The sequence below is a fragment of the Oncorhynchus gorbuscha genome, linkage group LG26, assembly GCF_021184085.1.
Source record: "Oncorhynchus gorbuscha isolate QuinsamMale2020 ecotype Even-year linkage group LG26, OgorEven_v1.0, whole genome shotgun sequence".
NCBI lineage: Eukaryota > Metazoa > Chordata > Actinopteri > Salmoniformes > Salmonidae > Oncorhynchus > Oncorhynchus gorbuscha.
In genome coordinates, this window is record NC_060198.1 from 24,266,165 (window position 1) to 24,290,485 (window position 24,321).

General features: G+C 42.8%; 1 protein-coding gene across 2 annotated transcripts; it reads right to left on the reverse strand.

Moving 5' to 3' along the window:
• Nucleotides 1-3,283: 3,283 nt before the first annotated feature.
• Nucleotides 3,284-23,702, reverse strand: LOC124015926 (chromobox protein homolog 1-like). Of its 2 annotated transcripts, none has more exons than XM_046331407.1 (6): nucleotides 23,493-23,702; nucleotides 21,324-21,476; nucleotides 17,186-17,360; nucleotides 6,083-6,266; nucleotides 5,883-5,977; nucleotides 3,284-5,613 (listed from the first exon to the last, which is right to left on the reverse strand). In XM_046331407.1, the coding sequence occupies exons 2-6, from the start codon at nucleotides 21,424-21,426 to the stop codon at nucleotides 5,469-5,471; spliced, it is 702 nt and encodes a 233-aa protein (XP_046187363.1). In that variant the 5' UTR covers nucleotides 21,427-21,476; nucleotides 23,493-23,702; the 3' UTR covers nucleotides 3,284-5,468. The 2 variants fall into 2 exon arrangements, with proteins under 2 accessions (XP_046187363.1, XP_046187364.1); XM_046331408.1 differs by lacking the exon at nucleotides 23,493-23,702 and adding an exon at nucleotides 23,168-23,290.
• Between the last annotated feature and the right edge of the window lie 619 nt (nucleotides 23,703-24,321).

A 24,321-nucleotide genomic window follows, 5' to 3' on the forward strand; every position in this document is an offset into this window, starting at 1 on the left:
CTCCGTTTTTCACAATTCCTGACATGTAATCCCAGTAAAAATGTCCTGCCTTAGTTCGGTTAGGATCACCACCTTATTTTAAGAATGTGAAATGTCATAATAATAGTTGAAATAATTATTTATTTCAGCTTTTATTAATTTCATCGCATTCCCAGTGGGTCAGAAGTTTACATACACTTAATTAGTATTTGGTAGCATTGCCTTTAAATGATTTAACTTGGGTCAAATGTTTCGGGCAGGCTTCCCACAATAAGTTAGCTGCATTTTGCCCTATACCTCCTGACAGCTGGTGTAACTGAGTCAGGTTTGTAGTACTCCTTGCTCGCACACACTTTTTCAGTTCTGCCCACACATTTTCCATAGGTTTGAGGTCAGAGCTTTGTGATGGCCACATCAATACCTTGACTTGTTGTCCTTAAGCCATTTTGCCACAACTTTGGAAATATGCTTGGGGTCATTGTCCATTTGGAAGACCAAGCTTTAACTTCCTGAGATGTTGCTTCAATATATCCACATCTTTTTCTTTCCTCATGATGCCATCTATTTTGTGAAGTGCACCAGTCCCTCCTGCAGCAAAGCACCCCCACAACATGATGCTGCCACCACTATGCTTCACGGTTGGAATGGTGTTCTTTGGCTTGCAAGCCTCTCCCTTATTCCTCCTAACATAACGATGGTCATTATAGCTAAACAGTTCTATTTTTGTTTCATCAGACCAGAGGACATTTCTCCAAAAAGTACAATCTTTGTCCCCATGTGCAGTTGCAAATCGTAGTCTGGCTTTTTTTTATGGCAGTTTTGGAGCAGTGGCTTCTTCCTTGCTGAGCGGCCTTTCATGTTATGTCGAAATAAGACTTGTTTTACTGTGGACACATACTTTTGTACCCGTTTCCTCCAGCATCTTCACAAGGTCCTTTGCTGTTGTTCTGGGATTGATTTTCACTTTTCGCACCAAAGTACGTTCATCTCTAAGAGACAGAACACATCTCCTTCCTGAGCGTTATGACGGCTGCGTGGTCCCATGGTGTTTATACTTGCATACTATTGTTTGTACAGATGAACGTGGTACATTCAGGCATTTGGAAATTGTTCCCAGGGATGAACCAGACTTGTGGAGGTCTACAATTTTTTTTCTGAGGTCTTGGCTGATTTCTTTTGATTTTCCCATGACGTTAAGCAAGGAGTCACTGAGTTTGAAGGTAGGCTTTTAACTACATCCACAGGTACACCTCCAATTGACTCAAATTATGTCAATTAGCCTATCAGAAGCTTCTAAAGTCACTACATAATCTTCTGGAATTTTCCAAGCTGTTTAAAGGCACAGTCAATTTAGTATATGTAAACTTCTGTCCCACTGGAATTGTGATACAGTGAATTATAAGTGAAATAAATCTGTCTGTAAACAATTGTTGGAATAATTACTTGTGTCATGCACAAAGTATGTGTCCTAACCGACTTGCTAAAACTATAGTTTGATAACAAGAAATTTGTGGAGTGGTTGAAGAAAATAGTTTTCATGACTCCAACATAAGTGTATGTAAACTTCCGACTTCAACTGTAGGTTTTCATCAACTCCCGTTTTAATTGACCTGATTCAACTTATCAACCAGCTAATTATTAGAATCAGGTTAGCTAGATTAGGGTTCGAGCAAAAACCTAAAGGATGGTAGCTCTCCAGGAACAGGGTTGGAGAGCCCAGGCATAGACACTACATTTTCCTCTGTGTATACCTCTTGGGATAGATTTGGTTGCATTGCAATGAAAATAAAAATGACATTTGTTTTGTCCATCCCTCATCTTCGCAACCACATTAAAACCATGGGTCTTGACTGAGCCGAACCCTTCCCACCACCTTAATCCAAATCCACGTATTTCCAGTGCAGTTTGACAACAATACCAAACCTCCTAAAAGCCCCAATCACCTCAAGGAAGCCTGTGAATGGTGAGCATGTACTGCACGTGGGAATAGCTCGACAAGAAATAAGGACAGAATATGTGGGTGTTATAGTAAATAAAGCTTTCCACCAAAGATTCATCTGTGTGAAAGCCTATCTTTCGCATCTTCATATCTAGCTTCTTACTTTGTGCCTCTTTTCTGAGTGTGTTATCTGGTAGGAAAGTAGATCACACCAATCAATTATTTTTAACCATGGGTACGAAACCACAAACAACTCAGGTTACATAGGGCATACTGGTGCTCCACAACAAAGTTAGTAGCTCCATACCAGGGTTTCTGTTAGCCGGTAATAAGACGGTTTTTGTCAGATTTTTTTTAAAGTGAAAAGCCGATAAATAAAATTGCCGCTAGCCAATTTTATGTGAGGAAGAAGGAAAAACATCCCATTGCAAAATCATGCTCTTTAGCTTATTCATTGATGGAAATACCAGTCGATGCAAATACATTTGACCGGTCAAGCTGATCTGTCTATAGGTTAATTTGCACAATTAAATTGCTGCATGGGTATTTCTGTCTTTATGCATTTGATTTATCACAAGCACACAGCATACAGATGCAGAGGCTAATTTGAGTGGGAAAAAAGAAAATCGGTCAGACAACGGAGGAGCTGCTGGTAAAGTGTCTCAAACCGCCTGTTTGTTGCTGCTGGAGTGAAACGTGCTTTTATAAAAAATAGAAAAAATTGTGGGGGGGGGGGGGTTGTATCATTTACACAACATGCCTACCACATCAAAGATGCAAAATATTTTTGGGTGAAACAAACAAGAAATAAGACCAAAACTGAAAGCTTAAGCGTGCATAACTATTCAAAGTCAATACTTTGTAGAGCCACCGTTTGAAGCAAATACAGCTGCAAGTCTCTTGGGGTATGTCTCTATTAGCTTGCCACTGAGCTTTTTGCCCATTCTTCAAGACAAAACTGCTCTAGCTCCTTCAAGTTGGATGGGTTCCACTGGTGTACAGCAAACTTTAAGTCATATTGGATTGAGGTCTGGGTTTTAACTAGGCCATTCCAAGACATTTCGATGTTTCTCCTTAATCCACTTGAGTGTTGCTTTAGCAGTAGGCTTAGGGTCATTGTCCTGCTGGAAGGTGAACCTCCGTCCCAGTCTCAAATCTCTGGAAGACAAACAGGTTTCCCTCAAGAATTTCCCTGTATTAAGCGCCATCCATCATTCCTTCAATTCTGCACAGTTTCCGAGCCCCTGCCGTTGAAAAACATCCCCACAGCATGTTGCTGCCACCACCATGCTTCACTGTGGAGATGGTCTTCTCGGGGTGATGAGAGGTGTTGGGTTTGCGCCAGACATAGCATTTTTCCTTGATGGCCAAAAAGCTACATGTTAGTCTCATCTGAACAGAGTACCTTCTTCCGTATGTTTGGGGACTCTCCCACATGCCTTTTGGCGAACAACAAACATTTGCTTATTTTTTCTTTAAGCAATGGATTTTCTACTGGCCACTCTTCCGCAAAGTCCAGCTCTGTGGAGTGCACGGCTTAAAGTGGCCCTATGGACAGATACTCCAATCTCCGCTGTGGAGCTTGGCGCCTTTGGTCTCTTTGTTCCCTCGGATGAATGCCCTCCTTGCCTGGTCCGTGAGTTTTGGTAGGTGGCCCTCTCTTGGCAGGTTTGTTGTGGTGCCATATTCTTTCCATTTTTTAATAATGGATTTAATGGTGCTCTGTGGGACCCTGATCTGTACTTCTCCACATTTGTCCCTGACCTGTTTGGGGAGCGCCTTGGTGTTCATGGTGCTCCTTGCTTAGTGGTGTTGCAGACTCTGGGGCCTTTCAGAACAGGTGTATATATACACACACAGATCATGTGACACTTAAATAAAGTCCACTCGTGTGCAATCTAAGTAATTATGTGACTTCTGAAGGTAATTGGTTGCACCAGATCTTATTTAGGGGCTTCATAGCAAAGGGGGTGAATACATATGCACACACAACCTTTCAGATTTTTGTTGTTTGATTTTGTTGTTGAAACAAGTCATTTTTTTCATTTCACTTTGCAAATTTGGACTATTTTGTGTATGTCCATTACATGAAATCCAAATAAAAATACATTTTAATTACAGATTGTAATGCAACAAAATAGGAAAAAAACGGCAAGGGGGATTAGTACTTTTGCAAGGCACTGTATGTGAAGAAATAATAGTTTAATCAATATTTTAAGCTAAATGTTGTGATCGGTTGCATCAACTTCATTGCTTGAAGATTATTTTTATAAAAAATGTTATGTAGCCTAAGCCTACTGGTTGTATGCATTTGGGATCTGTTGTCCCAGTGTCTGTCTGGAGTAGGCCATTTCTTTCTCGCACAGAACGACAAGCTGACCAATAAATAGGTCAAATGTTCTACTATGGGGAATAGTATATTGACATAGGCTAGGGATTTTTGCTGTTCGTCACTCATCTTGTTGGCTGAGGAAAAGTAAATGTGGACAGTTATTCTAACCTATTCAAAGTGCGCATTGGAATTCGGTAAGGACGCACGCTGTTGCGTCCTCGATTTGCACGTTCTTTTAAAATGAATTACCATCATCTAAAATGTCATTCTGAGCACCGTGGCTGTACGCCCTAATCAGGTCACGCACACAATGCATATGTGTCGGGAAAATGTCTCATATGTCTGGTAAATTAAAATGCTGCCAGTCAAATGTTCAGCACCACGTTTTCCTAATGGAAACCCTGCTCCATACCATTGTTCACAACTCTATACACCTCCTATGTGTAACACTTAAAGACCAGAATCTATGTTAACTCTAGTCTGAACATCCCAAAAAATCTCAAATAAAATCCTTCTTAGATCGCTCTCATAACCAATTAAAACTAACCAAATATAACCACGACCATATTTACACATTATATGATAATGATATGGCAAGGGAAGGCAGGTGCCAACACTTAAAACAGGTTTCTTAAAAAGTAGAAAGACAAACAAAAAGCACTGTGAGTTGCTCAATGAGGGATGTGTAGGTACAAGATAATGTTCTGACAAGAAATCAACTTCAACATTTCACGCAAAAAAAATGGAAATTAAGAATTCAATTGAATTAGCTGAGAACTTTAGCTGGGTCGTGTTTTGGAATCTGACCATTCCATTTTGTAAACTCAGCTGCTGTAGTGATACCTCGCTAACTCAAAAGTGTATCTTGACAAAAGCTTTTCAGAGGCGAAACTACAGTATGAGGAGCTGGTGATTTTGAAGCAAATTCAGTGCTCAGGGACTGAAAACTACTTATCCCATGATTCTAGCTGATGAGACCCAAAAGTGAGGCCTGATAAAGTGATCTTGAGACTTAGGAGTTGTATTTACCCATGCCCCCCCCCCCCAACCCACCTCCTTGCCAAGTCTTATCATCCCTACCCATCTGTCAACCTCTGTTTTAGATGTAACAGTCCGGGTTTGCAGAAAGGTTTTGAAACAAATCATCTTCTCTATCCGACACCCTCCCCTGTAAATCCTACCCTTTGTACCCCCTTCCCGTTCATCCTGGACCTGTGGCTAGTTCTTATCATCCTTCTTCTCTTCCTCCTCGGTGGGGTAGGAGTGCCATGTCAGACGCTCCTCATAGAAGGAGATGACCACCTGTGGACATTTAATGTTGGCCTCCTTGGCCGGCACCAGGTCAGCCTCATCACTGTTCTTCCTGTGGAGACAGAAATTAAGGGTGAAGCCACTTCAATCAGTTATGTCCCACTTTTTTGGAGGCATGAGACTACGCATGAGTCTACGCATGAGACTCCTACGGTATGACAACTGAAGGGATCAGTCAGCCAGCTTCAAATACTGTTTTTACGTTTTTCACATTATACTTCAAGGGCCGGTTTCCTGGACTTGGGGGTGGATGTAACAGTAATAGTACCTTCTGTACCGTACAGCAAAAGTGTCAAAATCCCAATGCAGCCCAGAACTCACCATTTCATGAGGAACATCAGCTCTCCACTGGAGTCCGTGGCTCCAATGATCCGTTCGGGGTCAAGACCACGAGCAAAGCCTCTGGGCTTCTCTGCCTGAAAGAGTGATGGATAAGGAGAGAAGGTTCAGTACAGGGCCACATTCACAGTCTATAGTATCAGGCATGTTCTTTAATATTGACACCAAGTACAGGCTCTCACCTCATCTTTCCTCTTCTTGGGCCTGCCTTCTTCACCCCCTGCCTCTGTGTCAGACTCGCCAGCTTTCCTCTTGCCACCAGACTCTTTCTTGCAACTTTCTTTTTTGTTATGATGATTCTGCATGTACTCCGCAATCAGGTCAGGGCAATCCAGGTTGTCCTGCGGTTCCCATGTATTGTCCTCACTGTGGTAAACAAATACAGGTTAAAAAGGCTACAACAGCTTCCATTTCCAAACTAAGACACTACCTGTAAAAGGACCATTTATACCTGGGCTCCAACCATCAGATGATTCGGTTCCAAACCCCCCAGAACCAACTGATCGAAGGTTCCCCAGCCCAGGGACCAACTAACAAGTGGAGATCAATCCAACGTGGTCGTAATAGCACATGGCGGGGGGGTGCAGGGCCCGATGTGGCAAGACTACCATCGCAACACTGGAAGATGTAGTAGCAAAACAGACGGATGCCAAATATACAGCAGCCGAAGACCAAGCAAGTCCCATCTCTGTCACCATGGACCAGTAAAAGATGGAAATGTTTGCAATGGCTACTGACTCTTTGTAGAAAGACGAGAGCAACAACAAACAAACAAAGGAAAGAAGAAGAAGAAAGAACTTGACCCAAGGTCAAGTTTTGTGATTTCACTCAATGGTTCAAATAATCCTAGAATTAGGTTATCAGGCCTTGGCAGACGTTTTATTTTTATTTAACTAGGCAAGTCCGTTAAGAATTCATTATTATTTACAATGACGGCCAAACCCTAAACCGGACGACCCTGGGCCAATTGTGCGCAGCCCTATGGGACTCCCAATCACGGCCAGTTGTGATACCGCCTGGAATCGAACCAGGGTCTGTAGGAATGCCTTTAGCACTGAGATGCAGTGCCTTAGACCACCGTGCCACTCGGGAGACCATGGATGTAGTGCCAAGCCCAAAGAGTAGGGCCCTATAAAATCTATGGAGAACCCGGACAGAATCCAGACATTAAAATGGAATATTCAAACATGTATTGAACTTAGATTACATTTAGTTGATGTCCTATCGTTTAGAAAATGTATTTTTCCCAAGGTTATAATAAGACATGAACTAAAAGCATAAGGGATTCATATTTTTCTTTAACTTTGAAGGGGCCCCTGTGTGTGCACGAGTTTGTCTGCCACATAGCCATTAGCGATGATGATAACTACAAGGCTTTCCCAAAAACCTTGTCAATTAAATGTTTACTACAAAGTAGTCTATGTCTACCTGGCAGAAGTATTATTTGCATCAATCCAGTGGTGATTTGTTTAACTAATCTAAAATCACGTGTGCTACAGGTCTCTTGCTGGTGGCAGGCTGCACACTTGAATATAAAAAAGGGTATCTACACCCAAAAATGTATATTTTTCCCAGACCTCAAAAGTGGTCTGCTGGTGTGGTTTAAGCACTGTTGTGGACTTGCAACATCCAATTTGGTTCTATAATAAAAATGGGGGGAAAAACAAACTGAATTAGGCAACAAAAAATACATGATTTTATATGGCCCAAAAGGAGCATACGCAAACTTGTGTAGGGAGCTGGAATTGGGTGATGTACCCCAGTTCAATAATCTTTCCCGGTTGTATCTTAAGCAATTCCGTACACTAGTGGAGTTGGTGGCCCCTCTAAAATCAGGAATCAAGACACCAATTTCAAGGACAGCATTTCTGCGATTCCTGACAACTGGTGAGCAATAGCTAACCTAATTTTTCAATGTTTGTAGTTGGTATTAGATGGTCATCATGACAATGAGACAACCATGAAGACAAGTAAGGGGAGACCCCCATGAAATGGACAAAAATGAATGGCAGCTTACTGGCATTGGGCGAACAATATACACAATCGCAAATACCACAAATAAATGGCAGATCATCAAAAACATTGCAAGTGGAACATGGCAAATGCCAAGTGTGATACTCCAAAAATCCCAAAGGTGGCGAGTGAGCGCTACCGTAGATTTTCCATATGGGAAATGGTCACAAAGTCAGGTCTCAAGGGTGACATTTTCAAAATCACAAAATAAATTCACACTTTTAAAACATCATACATTATACATATGTAGTAACTTTCTGGATATATTGTCTTATTTTATTGAGTTGTTCCATAAGGCCCATGTTTTGTCAATTTGCCATATATGATCATAGGAAGTCGGATTCCGAAACCAAATTTAGTGAACCTGGGGCGGTAGCCTAGTGGTTGGAGAGTTGGACTAGCAACCGGAAGGTTAGTAACCGGAAGGTTGCAAGTTCAAACCCGCGAGCTGACAAGGTACAAATCTGTCGTTCTGCCCCTGAACAGGCAGTTAACCCACTGTTCCTAGGCAGTCATTGAAAATAAGAATTTGTTCTTAACTGACTTGAGTTAAATAAAGGTTAAAAAAAAACATGTCCAAATGGCATACATACTGAACAAATGATAGATCACTAATGTTAAGCCCTGAATCAACCTAGAAGATCTATTTGTCATGTTTGATCATAGGAAGTAAGAATTTCTCGTTGATGTTGATTCATTTCAAAACAGGAATTCCTTATGGATATGCAATGGACACTGTCAACTTGCAGAAGAGCATGTTCACACTGACAATATAACATATATGTAATGGACACTGTCCAATTGCTCGTTGGTGTTGATTTCAGCTGTCCATTTGGTGATATTAAATCCCTTATTTGTACATTTCCAATTGTACCATCACGAATTGGACATGCTTCAGAAATGCCAAATTGACTGGCTTGTTGAATTAGGGATGGCCGAGCAGTGATAGTGGTTCCTCTCCATCGCTCGTTTGTGTTGATTTCTGCCTGTTCACTTGGTGATGGTAAACCCCTCAGTAAATCCCTCATTAAGATGGCGTAGCAGTCGGAAGTGTGTTTTGTCTTGTCCCATCATGTCCCGTTGTAAATATAGTTTCCTTGTATTATTTCATATATATTTTAATCTCACTTTCAATCAACAGACTGAGTATACTCTCCTGCAACCCGCCTCACCAAATGTAGTATGGATCTGCTATTTTTATACTTTAGAACCAGAACCCCCATCAAAGGCGAGCCAGCTAACTAGCTACAAGCTACTGGTCAGTTAGCCACAGCTAGCGGTCTTCACCTTCAACGTCTAGGTCCCAAAGAAAGCATCAGTTAGCCTTGAGCTAGCCTCTAGCTAGGCCCAGCTAGCCTCTAGCTAGGCCCATGGGGCGGGAAGTAGCCTAGTGGTTAGAGCGTTGGACTAGTAACCTAAAGGTTGCAAGATCGCATCCCCGGGCTGACAAGGTAAACATTTGTCGTTCTGCCCCTAAACAAGGCAGTGAACCCACTGTTCCTAGGCCGTCATTGAAAATAAGAATTTGTTCTTAACCGACTTGCCTAGTTAAATAAAAGTTGTTTTTTAATTTAATTAAATTTAATTTAAAAATAAAAATCTCCCTGCTTGCCGAAGAGGCCCACCAGCTAATTCCAATTGGCCTGGACCCTTTACTGCCGACACGGAGCTCCGCCGAACCATTACGACTGGTCTGCTGACGTAATCGTCTGAGGTGGTTTCAACAGGCTCTACCATTGCGACATTGCCAAAGGCCCATCTGCTAGCCCCGGCCCGCTAGCTGTCTGAATCGCCATGTCTCAGGCTCGCCTAGCGTAGTAGCGACTAACTGAATCACCTATTGCTTCTCATTGGACCCTATGATCACTCGGTGACACATGCCTCGCCCTAATGTCAATATGCCTTGTCTATTCCTGTTTTGGTTAGTGATTATTGTCTTATTTCACTGTAGAGCACCCAGCCCAGCCCAGCCCAGCCCAGCCCAGCCCAATGCCTTAGATAGCCTTTTTGTCCCACCTCCCCCCCCCACACATGCAGTGACCTCACCTGGCTTATCCGGTGCCTAGGTTTATTCAATGCCTAGGTTTAACTCCACTGTATTTACATCCTACCATACCCTTGTCTGTACATTAAATCTATTCTTCTGCACCCAGAAATCTGCTCATTTTACTCCCTGTTCCAAACGCACTAAACGACCAGTTCATATATCCTTTAGCCGTACCCTTATCCTACTCCTCCTCTGGTAGTAGAGGTAGAGGTTTACCCAGGCCCTGCAGCCCCCAGCACCAGTCCCATTCCCCAGGCGCTCTCATTTGTTGACTTCTGTAATCGCAAAAGCCTTGGTTTCATGCATGTTAACACCAGAAGCATCCTCCCCATGTTTGTTTTATTCACTGTTTTAGCACACTCCGCCAACCCGGATGTCCTAGCTGTGTCTGAATCCTGGCTTAGGAAGGCCATAAAAAAATCCAGAAATTTCCATCCCCAACTACAATTTTCTCCAACAAGATAGAAATGCCAAAGGGGGCGGAGTTGCAATCTACTGCAGAGATAGCCTGCAGAGTTCTGTCATACTATCCAGGTCTGTGCCCAAAGAATTCAAGCTTCTACTTTTAAAAATCCACCATTCCAGAAAGTAGTCTCCCACCGTTGCCACTTATTATAGACTCCCCTCAGCCCCAAGCTGTGCCCTGGACAGCATATGTGAATTGATTGCCCCCCATCTATCTTCAGAGTTCATGCCGTCAGGTGACCGAAACGGGGATATGCTTAACACCCCGGCCGTCCTACAACCTAAGCTAGATGCCCTCAATCTCACACAAATGATCAAGGAACCTACCAGGTACAACCCTAAATCCGTAACCATGGGCAACCACATAGATATCATCCTGCCCAACTTGCCCTCTAAATACATCTCTGCCGTCTTCAACCACGATCTCAGCAATCACTGCCTCATTGCCTGCATCCGTAATGGGTCTGCAGTCAAACGACCAACCCTCAGCACTGACAAACACTCCCTAAAACACTTCAGCGAGAAGGCATTTCCAAATCGACCTGGCCTGGGTATCCTGGAAGGAAATTGACCTCATCCCGTCTGTAGAGGATGCCTGGTTGCTCTTCAAAAGTGCTTTCCTCACTTAAATAAGCATGTAGAACAAAGAACAGATATAGCCCTTGGTTTAGCCGACTTGACAGCACTTGACCAGCACAAAAACATCCTGTTGCATTCTGCATTAGCATCGAATAGCCCCCGCGATATGCAACTTTTCAGGGAAGTCAGGAACCAATATACAGTCAGTTAGGAACGCTAAGGCTAGCCTTTTCAAACAGCAATTTGCATCCTGTTGCACTAATTCCAGAAGGTTTTGGAACACTGAAGTCCATGGAGAATAAGAGCACCTCCTCCCAGCTGCCCACTGCACTGAGGATAGGAGACACTGTCACCACCCATAAATCTATGATAATCGATCATTTCAATAAGCATTTTTCTGCGGCTGGCCATGCTTTCAGCCTGGCTACCATATCCCGGGTAACAGCTCTGAACCCCCCTGCAGCAACTTGTCCAAGCATATGACACCATTCTGTATACATCTGGCCCTTCTTTGGACACTGTGCTAACAAACCTCCAAACGAGCTTCAATGCCATACAACACTCCTTCTGTAGCCTCCAGCTGTTTATAAATGCTAGTAAAACTAAATGCATATACATACAACACACCACTGAGACCTGTATGCTCTCGTTGGCTGGCCCTCACTACATATTTGTCGCCAAACCCACTCCAGGCTCCAGGTCACCTATTAAGTCTCTGCTAGATAAAGCCTCGCCTTATCTCAACTCATGGGTCACCATAGCAACACCCACCCGTAACACACGCTCCAGCAGGTATATTTCACTGGTCATCCAAAGCCAACACTTGTTTTTCCGCCTTTCCTTCCAGTTCTCTGCTGCCAATGACTGGAACGAATTGCAAAAATATCTCCCTCTAACTTTAAGCATCAGCTGTCAGAGCAGCTTACTGTACAGCAATCACTGTACCTGTACACAGCCAATCTGTAAATAGCACACCCAACTACCTCATCCCCATAATGTTACTTATCTTCTTGCTCTTTTGCACCCCAGTATCTCTGCTTGCACATCATCATCTGCACATATATCACGCCAGTGTTAATGCTAAATTGTAATTATTTTGCCTCTATGGCCTATTTGCCTTACCTCCCGAATCTTCTACATTTCAACACACTGTACATAGATTTTTCTATTGTGTTAATGACTGTACGTTTGTTTGTATAACTCTGTATTTTTTTTGTCGCACTGCTTTGCTTTATATTGGCCGGGTTGCATTTGTAAATGAGAACTTGTTCTCAACTGGCCTACCATTTGCAATATAAAATGTACAATACTAATATATTATACTGCCATCAGGTCAGCCATCAGTCAATAAGATATCATACTGACACCAAACTCACTTTGTCCAACTCTTTTAAAAGCCAACTATCATATATTTCAGAGTCGGCCCACAATTCACAGCACCTCCTGTTAAAATATATATCTTTCAGAGTATTGCTATGGGGTCCCTGAGTACTATCGGACAGAAACTTTAGGGTCCGTCTCCATGGGCCGAGGCAGTTCCAATGCGCCTTGTCTTGTGATTCTGGGACTTTTCTAAATGTCGTCACTTTCGCAACGATAAAAATGAATTGAAGTTAAGTTATTGCAAATGGAGGAGGCTGTTTCTCAGCTTGAGAACCTTCTAGAGCCACATAATTCACCGTGCTGGATTTTCTTGGCACACAGCCAAGACAACGCACGCATAGCTTCGGGGCAAGTCTCTGAATGTCCTTGAGTGGCTCAGCAAGAACTTGGACTTGAACTCAATTGAACATCTCTTGAGACCTGAAAATGGTGCATGAGGAGATGGCTCTCTCCTAAGGAATCCCTATTGTGTGTTCTCGCATTATTTGTAACTGATTTTGTACGTAATGTTTCTGCAACTCTCTCTTATGACCAGAAAGAGCTTCTGGATATCAGGACAGCGATTACTCACCTTGTACTGGAAGAAGATTTTCTCTTTAACGAGTCGACACAAAGGACTTACTTCACCCACCCAACAAGGCCCTCATCCTAATCATTCATAGGAGAAAGAGACGGAGATATCAGTGACGTAGGTCCGGGTGCCTTGTAAGGATCCGATGGTGAGTGGGTAATCTGCCTTTACCATCAGTCCTATTAGCCAACGTTCAGTCATTGGATAATAAAATAGATGAACTATGATCACGTATACCCTACAAAGGAGACATTAAAAACTGCAACGTCCTAAGTTTCACTGAGTCGTGGCTGAACGACGACATAAATAACATACAGCGGGCACGGGTTTTATGCTGCATCAGCAAGATAGAACAGCCGCCTCTGGTAAGGCAAGGGGTGGCAGTCTATGTATATTTTAAACAACAGCTGGTGCACGATATCTAATAGTAATGAAGTCCCGAGGTTTTGCTCGCCTGAGGTAGAGTATCTCATGAAAAGCTGTAGACCACACTATCTACCAAGAGAGCTCTCATCTATATTCTTCGTAGTTGTCTATTCACCACCACAAACCAATGCTGTGACTAAGACCACACAATGAGCTGTATAAGGCCATAAGCAAACAGGAAAACGCTCACCCAGAAGGCGGCGCTCCTATTGGACGGGGACTTTAACGCAGGGAAACTTAAATCCGGTTTACCTCATTTCTACCAGCATGTTAAATGTGCAACCTGAGGGAAAACATTTCTAGACCACCTTTACTCCAAACAGACGCATATAAAGCTCTCACTCGCCCTCCATTTGTCAAATCTGACCACAATTCTACCATCCTGATTTCTGCTTTCAAAAACGAAAGCAGGAAGCTCCAGTCACTCAGTAAATAAATAAAAAACGGGTCAGATCAAGCAGATGCTAAGCTACAGGACTGTTTTGCTTTTACAGACTGGAATATGTTTCCCGGGATTCTTCCTATGCCATTAAGGACATCAGTCGCCACATCAGTCACTGGCTTCATCAATAAGCCCATCGATGACGTCGTCCCCACAGTGACTGTATGTACATACCCCAACCAGAAGCCATGGATTACAGACAACTGTTGTGGCAGAATCAGAATTCTTTAGGCAACATTGATAAGATGTTTTATCAATGTTCATATGTATGCTTATGTGGAAAAAATTACTTGGGGTCCAGAGAGGGGAGAGGTCAGGTTTGTCTGATATGTGAATGTGTCTAACTATTCCTAAACCATGTGAAGGGATGGTGTGATTAATAGGGAACCAGTTAGTTGGCTCCACAATGTCTGTGTATCTAGAATTGACAATTGATATATGCCATTGGATGAGGTAAGGTTTTGGTCCTAAGTGGTACCAAGAACGAGATAAGAACTTTGTTTAGGAGACCAAACTGAACAATAATTTATAGCTAATACTATCTAGCTATGGGATACTCCTTTTTCAAGTAAAGGGTTCTTTGTGTAATGTTCCTAAGATCTATTATTTGTCATGTGAGTGGAGATGGGTGTGTCTTGGCTATAAATGATACTAAGAACTGTTTTGTAACACTCTCAAGAGAATTCATTTATAGACACTGAATTGATCTGAGTCAAACAGGGCTATGATAAAGCTCAAATAATTAAATATGGACTTTATAATATACTCTGACTTGTGTGTGGTTTGCTCTCTCATGATTTGTAATACAGGAAATCTCCACGACACAACATCCACACTAAGCTAAAGGGTAGAGCTGCCACTTTCAAGGAGTGGGACTCGAACCTGGAAGCTTATAACAAATCCTGCTATGCCCTCCAACGCGTTCCGGATGTGGCAGGGCACGCAAACTATTACAGACTAAAAAAGGGAAGTACAGCCACAAGCTGCCCAGTGACACCAGCCAAGCTAAATTACTTCTATGCTCGCTTCAAGGCAAGCAACACTGAAACATGCATGAGAGCATCAGCTGTTCTGGACAACTGTGTGATAACGCTCTCTGTAGCCGATGTGAATAAGACCTTTAAACAGGTAAACATTCACAAGGCCACAGGTCCTAACGGGTTACGGATATGTGTACGCCGAGCATGCACTGACCAACTTGCAAGTGTCTTCACTGACATTTTCAACCTGTCCCTGACCAAGTCTGTAAGATCAACATGTTTCAAGCAGACCACCATAGTCCCTGTGCCCAATAACACTAAGGGAACCTGCCTATATTACTACCGACCCGTAGCACTCACGTCTGTAGCCACGGTGTGCTTGAAAGGCTTGTCATGGCTCACAACACCATTATCCCAGAAACCCTAGACCCACCCCAATTTGCATACTGCCACAACAGATCCACAGATGATGCAATCTCTATTGCTCTCCATACTGCCCTTACGCACCTGGACAAAAGGCATTCAACACCATAGTGCCCTCAAAGCTCATCATGAAGCGAAGGACCCTGGGACTAAACACCTCTCTCTGACATGGATCCTGGACTTCCTGACAGGCTGCCTCCAGGTGGTAAGGGTAGGTAACAACACATCCGCCACGCTGATCCTCAAGACAGGGGCCCCTCAGTGGTGCGTGCTTAGTCCCCTCCTGTAGTCCCTCTTCACTCATGACTGCACAGTCAGGCACGAATCCAACACCATCATTAAGTTTTCCAATGACACGACAGGCAACGATGAGACAGCCTATAGGGAGGTCAGGGACCTGGCCATGTGGTGCCAGGACAACATCTTCTCCCTCAATGTGATCAAGACAAAGGAGATGATTGTGTACTACTGAAAAGGAGGACCGAGAATGTCCCCATTCTCATCGACGGGGCTGAAGTGGAGCAGGTTGAGAGCTTCAAGTTCCTTGGTGTCCACATCACCAAACTATCATGGTTCAAACACACCAAGACAGTCGTGAAGAGGGCACAACAAAGCTTATTCCCCCTCAGGAGACTGAAGAGACTTGGCATGGCTCCTAAGATCCTCAAAAGGTTATACAGCTTCACCATCGAGAACATCCTGACTGGTATGAGAACTGCTCAGCCTCGACCGCAAGGCACTACAGAGGGTAGTGCAAACGCGGCCAATATTCCTGCCATCCAGAACCTCTATACCAGGCGGTATCAGAGGAAGACCCTAAAAATGATCAAAGACTCCAGCCACCCTAGTCATAGACTTCTATCTGCTACCACACAGCAAGCGGTACCGGAGCACCAAGTCTAGGTCCAAAAGGCTTAACAGCTTCTACCCCCAAGCCATAAGACTCCTGAACAGCTAATCAAATGACTACCCAGACTACTTGCATTGCCACCCGCCTCATCTTTTACACTGCTGCTACTATGTTAATTATCTATTCATAGTAATTTTAACTCTACCTACATGTACATATTACCTTAATTACCCCGACTAACCGGTACCCCCTATATATAGCCTCGCTACTGTTATTTTACTGCTGCTCTTTAATTATTTGTTATTTTTTACTTAACTCTTATTTTTCTGAAAACTGCATCGTTGGTTAAGGGCTTGTATGTAAGCATTTCACTGTGTTGTATTCGGCGCATTTAAAAAATAAATATTTGGTTTGAAATAGCTGTGCAGCAACGCTCCCCATCTAACCTGACAGAGCTTGAGAGGATCTGCAGAGAGGAATGGGAGAAACTCTCCAAATACAGGTGTGCCAAGCTTGTAGCGCCATACCCAAGAAGACTCGACGCTGTAATCGCAGCCAAAGGCGCTTCAACAAAGTACCGAGTAAAGCGTTTGAATACTTATGTAAATGTGATAGTTTTTTTAATCAAATGTGCAAAATAAAAAAGCTATTTGTCATTATGAGGTATTATGTGCAGATTGATGTGGGACATTTTTTATTTATATCCATTTTAGAGTAAGGCTGTAACGTAACAAAATGTGGAAAAAGTCAAAGGGTCTGAATACTTTCCAAATGCACTGTACTTGCAAACCACTGGCAAGTGTTCCACACCACCAGTTGTCACAAGCCAGAGACATCGGAGACCATTGTAGACCTTGCACAACATGCTCTGTGAGGAAAATGGCGACCAATACGTCCGACCTGTTGCAGATGCGGAGGGCAGGTTTTTTTTTTACAACTCCTGTTGCATGGTAACAAGGCCCCCGAGCTTCCCCAAGCGCCACTACCCCATAGGTACCAATAAAGAGATGCAAAATTACAATAGAAAATGTATACAGGATTGTATGTAATGTATGATCATTTCATTTCTGTGACTGTAGCATTACAAGCATCAAGTCTCAACTCACTCGGAGAAGCCTTTCCATTTGAGCAGAAACTCCACGCGTCCCTTTACCACCCGTCGGTCCAGCACCTTCTCCACCACATATTCCTCCTCCTCTTCCTCTACCACCTCCTCCACCTTCTTCTTGGTCTGTTTCTTCCCTGCTGTTGCTGCCAACTTGACCTCTTCCTTGGGGGGCTCTGGTGAAGGGAAGGAGTGCAAGAACAGTTTGGTTAGACTCCAAAGACTTTGTTCACAGCTACAAAGCCCTAATGATTATGGGCACACTTCACTATGGTCAGATTACATAGAAGCGATTGTGACAAAACGTTGGATTCAAGTCCTAATCGAGTCTGTTGGACTTGATTTGCCAATCAAAATACAAAATGGTGGTCTTTTTTTGCAATTAAGCAGCAGTGGCCGAATGGCAACATTTGTACCTTTTTATCATCAAACCTGTTTGCCAACCCTTTTTTCATTACAGTTCATGGAATTGTGGAGGACTATGCTGAGACGGGCTCTCTGATGTAGGCTTCAGTGAGCCTCAAGATCTCTGGCTCTGAATAACTAGCATCTTGTTGATCCACTTTCAAATTGGGTTTTTGTAAGTCTGTAAATATAACCAAACCATGGCAATGGGTTTCTGTATTCAAAGAGAGATCCTCCAACTGACCCCCCTCATGGATTTGTTTTTAGAGGGAGTTAGATGAGCTTGGTATGCTCCTGGGGTAGTATTAAGGTGTCCGGTATGGGGACTGGACACAAGGATTTAACATTTCAAGGACATACAATACCGTTCAAAAATTTGAGGTCACTTAGAGATGTTCTTATTTTCCATGAAAACATACATGAAATGAGTTGCAAAATGAATAGGAAATATAGTCAAGACGTTGACAAGGTTATAAATAATGATTTTTAATTGAAACAGTGTCCATCAAACTTTGCTTTCATCAAAGAATCCTCCATTTGCAGCAATTACAGCCTTGCAGACCTTTGGCATTCTAGTTGTCAATTAGTTGAGGTAATCTGAAGAGAATTCACCCCATGCTTCCTGAAGCACCTTCCACAAGTTGGATCGGCTTGATGGGCACTTCTTACGTACCATACGGTCAAGCTGCTCCCACAACAGCTCAACAGGGTTGAGATCCGGTGACTATGCTGGCCACTCCATTATAGACAGAATACCAGCGGACTGCATCTTCCCTAAATAGTTTTTGCATAGTTTGGAGCTGTGCTTTGGGTCATTGCCCAGTTGTAGGAGGAAATTGGCTCCAATTAAGCGCCATCCACAGGGTATGGAACGGCAAAATGCAGTGATAGCCTTCCTTCTTCAAGATCCCTTTAACCCTGAACAATTCTCCCACTTTACAACCACCAAAGCACCCCCAGACCATCACATTTACTCAAACATGCTTGACAGACAGCGTCAAGCAGTCCTCCAGCCTCTTTTCATTTTTTCCACGTCTCACAAATGTTATTCTTTGTGATCCGAACACCTCAAACTTAGATTTGTCTCTCCACAACACTTTTTTCCAATCTTCCTCTGTCGAGTGTCTGTGTTATTTTGCCCATCTTAAACTTTTATTTTTATTGGCAAGTCTGAGATAGTGGCTTTTTCTTTGCAACTATGCCTAGAAGGCCAGCATCCCAGAATCGCCTCTTCACTGTTGACATTGAGACTGGTGTTTTGTGTGTACAATTTAATGAAGCTGCCAGTTGAGGACCTGTGAAGCATCTGTTTTTCAAACTAGACACTAATGTACTTATCCTCTAGCTCAGTTGTGCACCGGGACCTCCCACTCCTCTTTCTATTCTGGTTAGAGTTTGCGCTGTTCTGTGAAGGGAGTCGTAAACAACGTTGTACGAGATCTTCCATGTCTTGGAAATTTCTCGCACGGAATAGCCTAGACTGACAAGTCTAGGCTAAGAATAGCCTAGACTGACAAGTTTCAGAATAAAATGATTTGTTTCTGGCGTGATGGTTGCTGATAATGGGCCTCTGTACACCTATGTAGATATTCCATTAATACATTTTTTAAAAGCTGTTTCCAGCTACAGTAGTCATTTACAACATTAACCATGTCTACAATGTATTTCTGATCAATTTGATGTTATTTTAAAATGAGAAAATGTCTTGCTTTTCTTTCAAAAACAAGGACATTTCTAAGTGACCCCATACTTTTGAACGGTGGTGTACATACACGGTCATGGAGAAGGATGCACTATCATTGCTGATTTGAAGCCCAAATAGACATACAGGTTGGGCAAAGGATAAGAGGTGCCACACACAGCCAACGAAAGGTTTCGGCCACACTTTATTTGGATATTATCTGTAGATCATCTACAGACGAACTATCAACAAACTATCTGTTGATAAGCAACTGCTTGGTGAGGTTAAGGTTGAGAATAAGGGTTAGGGTAAAGGTTAGGGCTACGTTTAGAGTTAGGATAAAGGTTTGGCAGATAATTAGTTGAAATGTTACTGATAGTCTGTAGAGCATCTACAGTTCGACTAGCCAAAAAAAAAAAAGTGTTACCAATTGTTTTTGAAACTATGGTCCACCTCTAGCGTGGACCATAACATCAAAGGGAGGGTCTGCAGCCTTGAAAAAGTCAAGGTCACGACCTATAAGATTCTTGGAGATCTGAAAGAGGATGGACAAGATGGTGTTAAGGATGACGATCAAAGCAAACAGTCACGTCGGTGCATAGTTGACAAATGCGTGTGTGTGTGTGTGTGTGTATAGAGGGTGGACACAGTGCATTACATATTAGGCTTGGGCACTATACCGTATACCGGGGTATTTGGAAAAAAGCCATGGGATGGTTTTCCCAATACCATCAATACTGTTTAAACTATTTATTTGAAATGTTTTAATAAATTGGAATATTTGTAGCTACTTAAGTAAGTACTTGTAATATGTTAGATTTTAGCTGTCACATTATTATGAAGCTTACGTTAGTCCACAGTCAGGTGATTTGTTGACAAGCACACAAAGACGAGAGAACGGAGCCTTGAGTCACTCACTGTTGTGCAGCATGCGCCAGGTAATCTAATTACAGCATGGAATTCACAGTTAAATGTTTGCCAGCTAGGTATCTTATTACTATTAAGTTAACTGTCTAAATGTGCTAAATGCTCTGTAGTTGTGCATTTAGTTTGCTAATTTAGAAGCTAGTTAGCATTCTAGCTAAGTGGTTAGCTTCTTCCAAAATCAAGCATTTGCTTGGTAACAGCAGAGAACCCCCTCCGGGATCAAGAGCCTTGCTGGCTAATATTTGTTATTCGCGTGCAGCAAATGGAGTAAAATTTTTGAGTTACAAAATGTTTGCAATGGGCTTGTTAGCATTTAGTTAGCATTCTCTATGGCATTTTAGATGTACTTTTTACATTGCTAATCTTCAGATTACTGAGTATCAGTGGTGTTTGAAAACATGGCCCCTTGTGTTCAGTGCCAGTATTATCTCCCGGTATGGCACAAGGTCTGTATGAAGGTATGACAATCTGGATACCGCCCAAGCCTAGTACATATCCCCCTAATCTTGTCAAGGTGGGCAGCCAAGTAAGAGAGAATCCTTTGGAGGCCCCATAAAGAAATATTTGGAGGTAAATCCTCTTCCAGAGCAGAAAAGCTTGCTTAGGTTCCACCTCTGAAGAATGATGCAAGCAACATTACATATTCACGAATTGGAGGTGAGAAGGAAAGTAGAGGGAATGATCTCAATTGCAGAACCCTCACGTCCTCATCTTCTCAAAACCCATTGGATGAGAAAGCCAGAGGTCCTTCCCCTCTGACCTTGTCCTCCAATGGGTTTTGAGAAGGAGACGAGAGAGGACGCGAGGATTATGCAATTGAGATCTTCCAGAGGTGATTTCCACATGGAGTGGAAAAACTTGAGACTGAAAAGTATTAGCACGTCATCACATAGGGGAAACACATTGACACGGAAAATATCTCAAGTTATCACTTCAAGCCCAAATATATCATACTTTTGACTAAAGCGACTGACTTAATCCTTGTGCAACATCATGGGCAAGCTACGGCATTGTCTTTTACCCCCCCAAAAAACAAATTTCCGCTTGCGGGCGTTTAAGTTCTGCCGAAGCTGGCCAGCCCACCACCCACCCCCATTGCATTCACAAGACAGAAACAATGGATTACCGTTTGCATTAGTAGAAGGTTGATCTACACCTTCAGTGGTAACACCAGTAGTAACAATGGGGGTCACATCGCTAGGGGGTTCTGTAGCAGTAGGCTCACTCATTTTCAGGCTGGGAGAAGGCAGTGGAGCCAGCGGGTTCCTTGTCAACAGAGCTAAACAGGGTGAGAGGGGAGGGGTGTTACTTAGGCATGGTTGATGGGAGAACCGGGGGGGGGGGGGTGTCATGGATCAGAGGCATCAGGGAGATATCACAGAAGGCAGAAGAGAATGACAACGGTAAGATAACCACATGTTATCATCTCTCACAGTCAAATAAATGACTAACGTGTAATGCATGCATACCACGACAGCACAGATGGAACATCTGTCTCATTGTTCTATCGGCTGTGTACATGTGAAGCATCCAGTTTGGCATTTCCGCTCACCACCAAATATGGTGACCAGAGGAAGACCAGTGGTTGGCAGTGGGAGAAGATGGAGCGAGATGGATTTTGGCCGACATTCTGCTTATTTTCTCATCTATAAAACATTTAATCTCAATACAGTTCTGTGAACAAAACTCCATTCTGTTACAAACAGAAGAAGTCATTTGCGCCTCTTGGAAGCAGGCTTTGGTCTATCTTGGGTTAGTTCTAAAATAATCTTTGAATATAGCTCCTACTACATGGTCAGTACTAAAACGCATGGAGCTGCGATATATTATGTTTCTATTAAAAACGCTGGCATGCATTGTACTGCAAGTCTGCAACTGATGCAAACAAATACACAGAAAAGCAAATATTTGACTAGAAGCCCTCTTAGGTTTGTCATCACTACTTCCAGAAATATTTATGACTAGAGAGTCTATGGGATGGTACACTGTTGGCTTGAAACCCAGAGGAGAGCCCCAGGGGTTGGTACCCATCTTGAATACATGATCTCGGCAGGGGGTAGGGGCTATACGAGTTCTTGAACATTCCATTGGGCTGTAGCCTTGATGTGGTGCAGACCAACGCACACCTACTAATATGTTTGGAAAGTTTAAAATGTCAGAAGCACAATCATATCAATCAGACCAGCAATTACGCAGTCAAGCACATCAAATTACATGAGATTCAGCACGAAGGGGTCAAGCTTCAAATCAACTTAGGCACACAATCACAACAAACCACTGGTAGAAAATAAACATGGTGAGAACAAGGGAATGTCTGGAGGACAAGAGGGGGGGGCACATAGACACCCTGATTCTTACCCTATGGAACACACAACACCAAGAAAACGCTTACCCCCACCCCTTCCTAACTCAACATTGGGGTAAGCAGGGGGTAAAGCATCACTATCATACAAACACAAATGTATTCAAAGCATAATTAAATAAGAGAACGTTTTTCAGTATCATAAAAATGTTGTGTAGGCTAAACAACGCATTTGAGTGCCAGCTTTGACGTGCAATTCAACAGTTCGTTTCAAAATGTAAGTCATTTCAAGAAGGTGATGATTTCTGATTCCATTGCCCTTATTGGGGTAGCATTGATTTTAGGTGAACGCTGCAGTTCGCTGGTGGCTATACTGTTCGTATTAACGGGCAATGTCAATCAATTATGTGAATTTAGCCACTTGTAAATCGATGCAAATATATATGTCTAATAAGCAGTCCTTTCTTTACTCCAGCACGTTTCCTCTATTTTAGGAGTAACAAATTCGACGAGCCACATTCCTGCCCGAACGGGGGTAATGAAATGTAGCAACCTAAATCGTTTTCCTACTTCAATAATAACGGGCAATCGCGCAGTGCAACCAAGTAAAAGGGTCGAATACAAGGGAAATGTAAAGGGCTACACACAATTGCAATATATTAACCAACCCCTTCACTATGCCATCACCGATCCCGTTTCACATGATGGTTCTAGGGGGGTTTCTCCCCCCCCCAGAGCTGTCGAGATGGAATGACTAGTCGTCCATGTTGACCTGAATCATAGCACGAGAGCAATCTACACGAACTCGCGCGAAAACAATACCATTGAACACTCAAAACAGAATCCGCATGCAACAATGTAGCAAGACGCACATTGCCGTGTCAATATATTGGCCTATCGAGATATGTTTATCACCCACTGTGCATAATACAAGGTTAACGCTGTGGGGACCGCTAAAGAGCAAAGGCGGTGGTGAAGTAACTAGCCACTTACCTTTACAGAGATTTGACTCTAATGAATGAATTGTCGGAAATTGAGTTAATTTTATCAAATGAAAACCAGTATTACACCAATGGTTTAACTAAAAAAAGATTAGATGTTGTGCTTATCTTATGTAAAGATCAGCTTGTAATATATTTTAAAAGGACACTCTTCTCGTTTTTGCGTAAAGCTACAGACAATAGCCATCCAGTGCCTCCCTCGTACCCGCCAACTCCGGCGAAGCGTAACTACGCAACGTGTTATTGTATGGCACCATGGGAGATGAAGTCTTTAAACATGTTATTGTTCTTTCTATCTTTTCTCTATTATAAACATATTATTCAGAGATGTTTGCTGATCTTTATTTTGAATGTTTAGTTATTGGTCAAGCTTGCCAATGGGTAGAGCAAATACTTTACTTACAATGTCTTGTACTTAGTTCTATACTCTAGAGTTTCAGGATTGATTCATGAATTTTACCATTAAAAAATATATACTTTTAGAAAGACAGTAGTCATTCAAAAACCTATGATCAGTTGTGGAAGCCTGAACCCCCCCCCCCATCTTGCTCTCCATGTTTCTCTCTCTCTATCCCTTTTGGCTGGTTAGCCTTCACGGACTTCAGCCAGTGAAAAGCGAATGACAGTCTTTCCTTCTTCTTCTCCACTGCCAGATGTATTTTTTTTAACTGACTGCACTGACACTTACATCATGCATATTCTGAAGGTATAGCATCTTTGATGTCCCGACTGACAAACTGCTGTATGTGAAAACCCTCAGAACTCTGATGACGATGTCACCCATGAGAGGTGCCATCTTCACCCTCTCTATGTCCTCTGGG

Excerpts from the sequence above, each read along its gene's own strand:
- LOC124015926 (XM_046331407.1), bottom strand. The coding sequence starts at position 21,426 with ATGAGTGAGCCTACTGCTACAGAACCCCCTAGCGATGTGACCCCCATT. Across the intron at positions 17,361-21,323 it reads ACCTTCTACTAATGCAAACG|AGCCCCCCAAGGAAGAGGTC; the intron begins GTAATCCATTGT and ends TCCCTTCACCAG. Across the intron at positions 6,267-17,185 it reads AAATGGAAAGGCTTCTCCGA|TGAGGACAATACATGGGAAC; the intron begins GTGAGTTGAGAC and ends TGTTTACCACAG.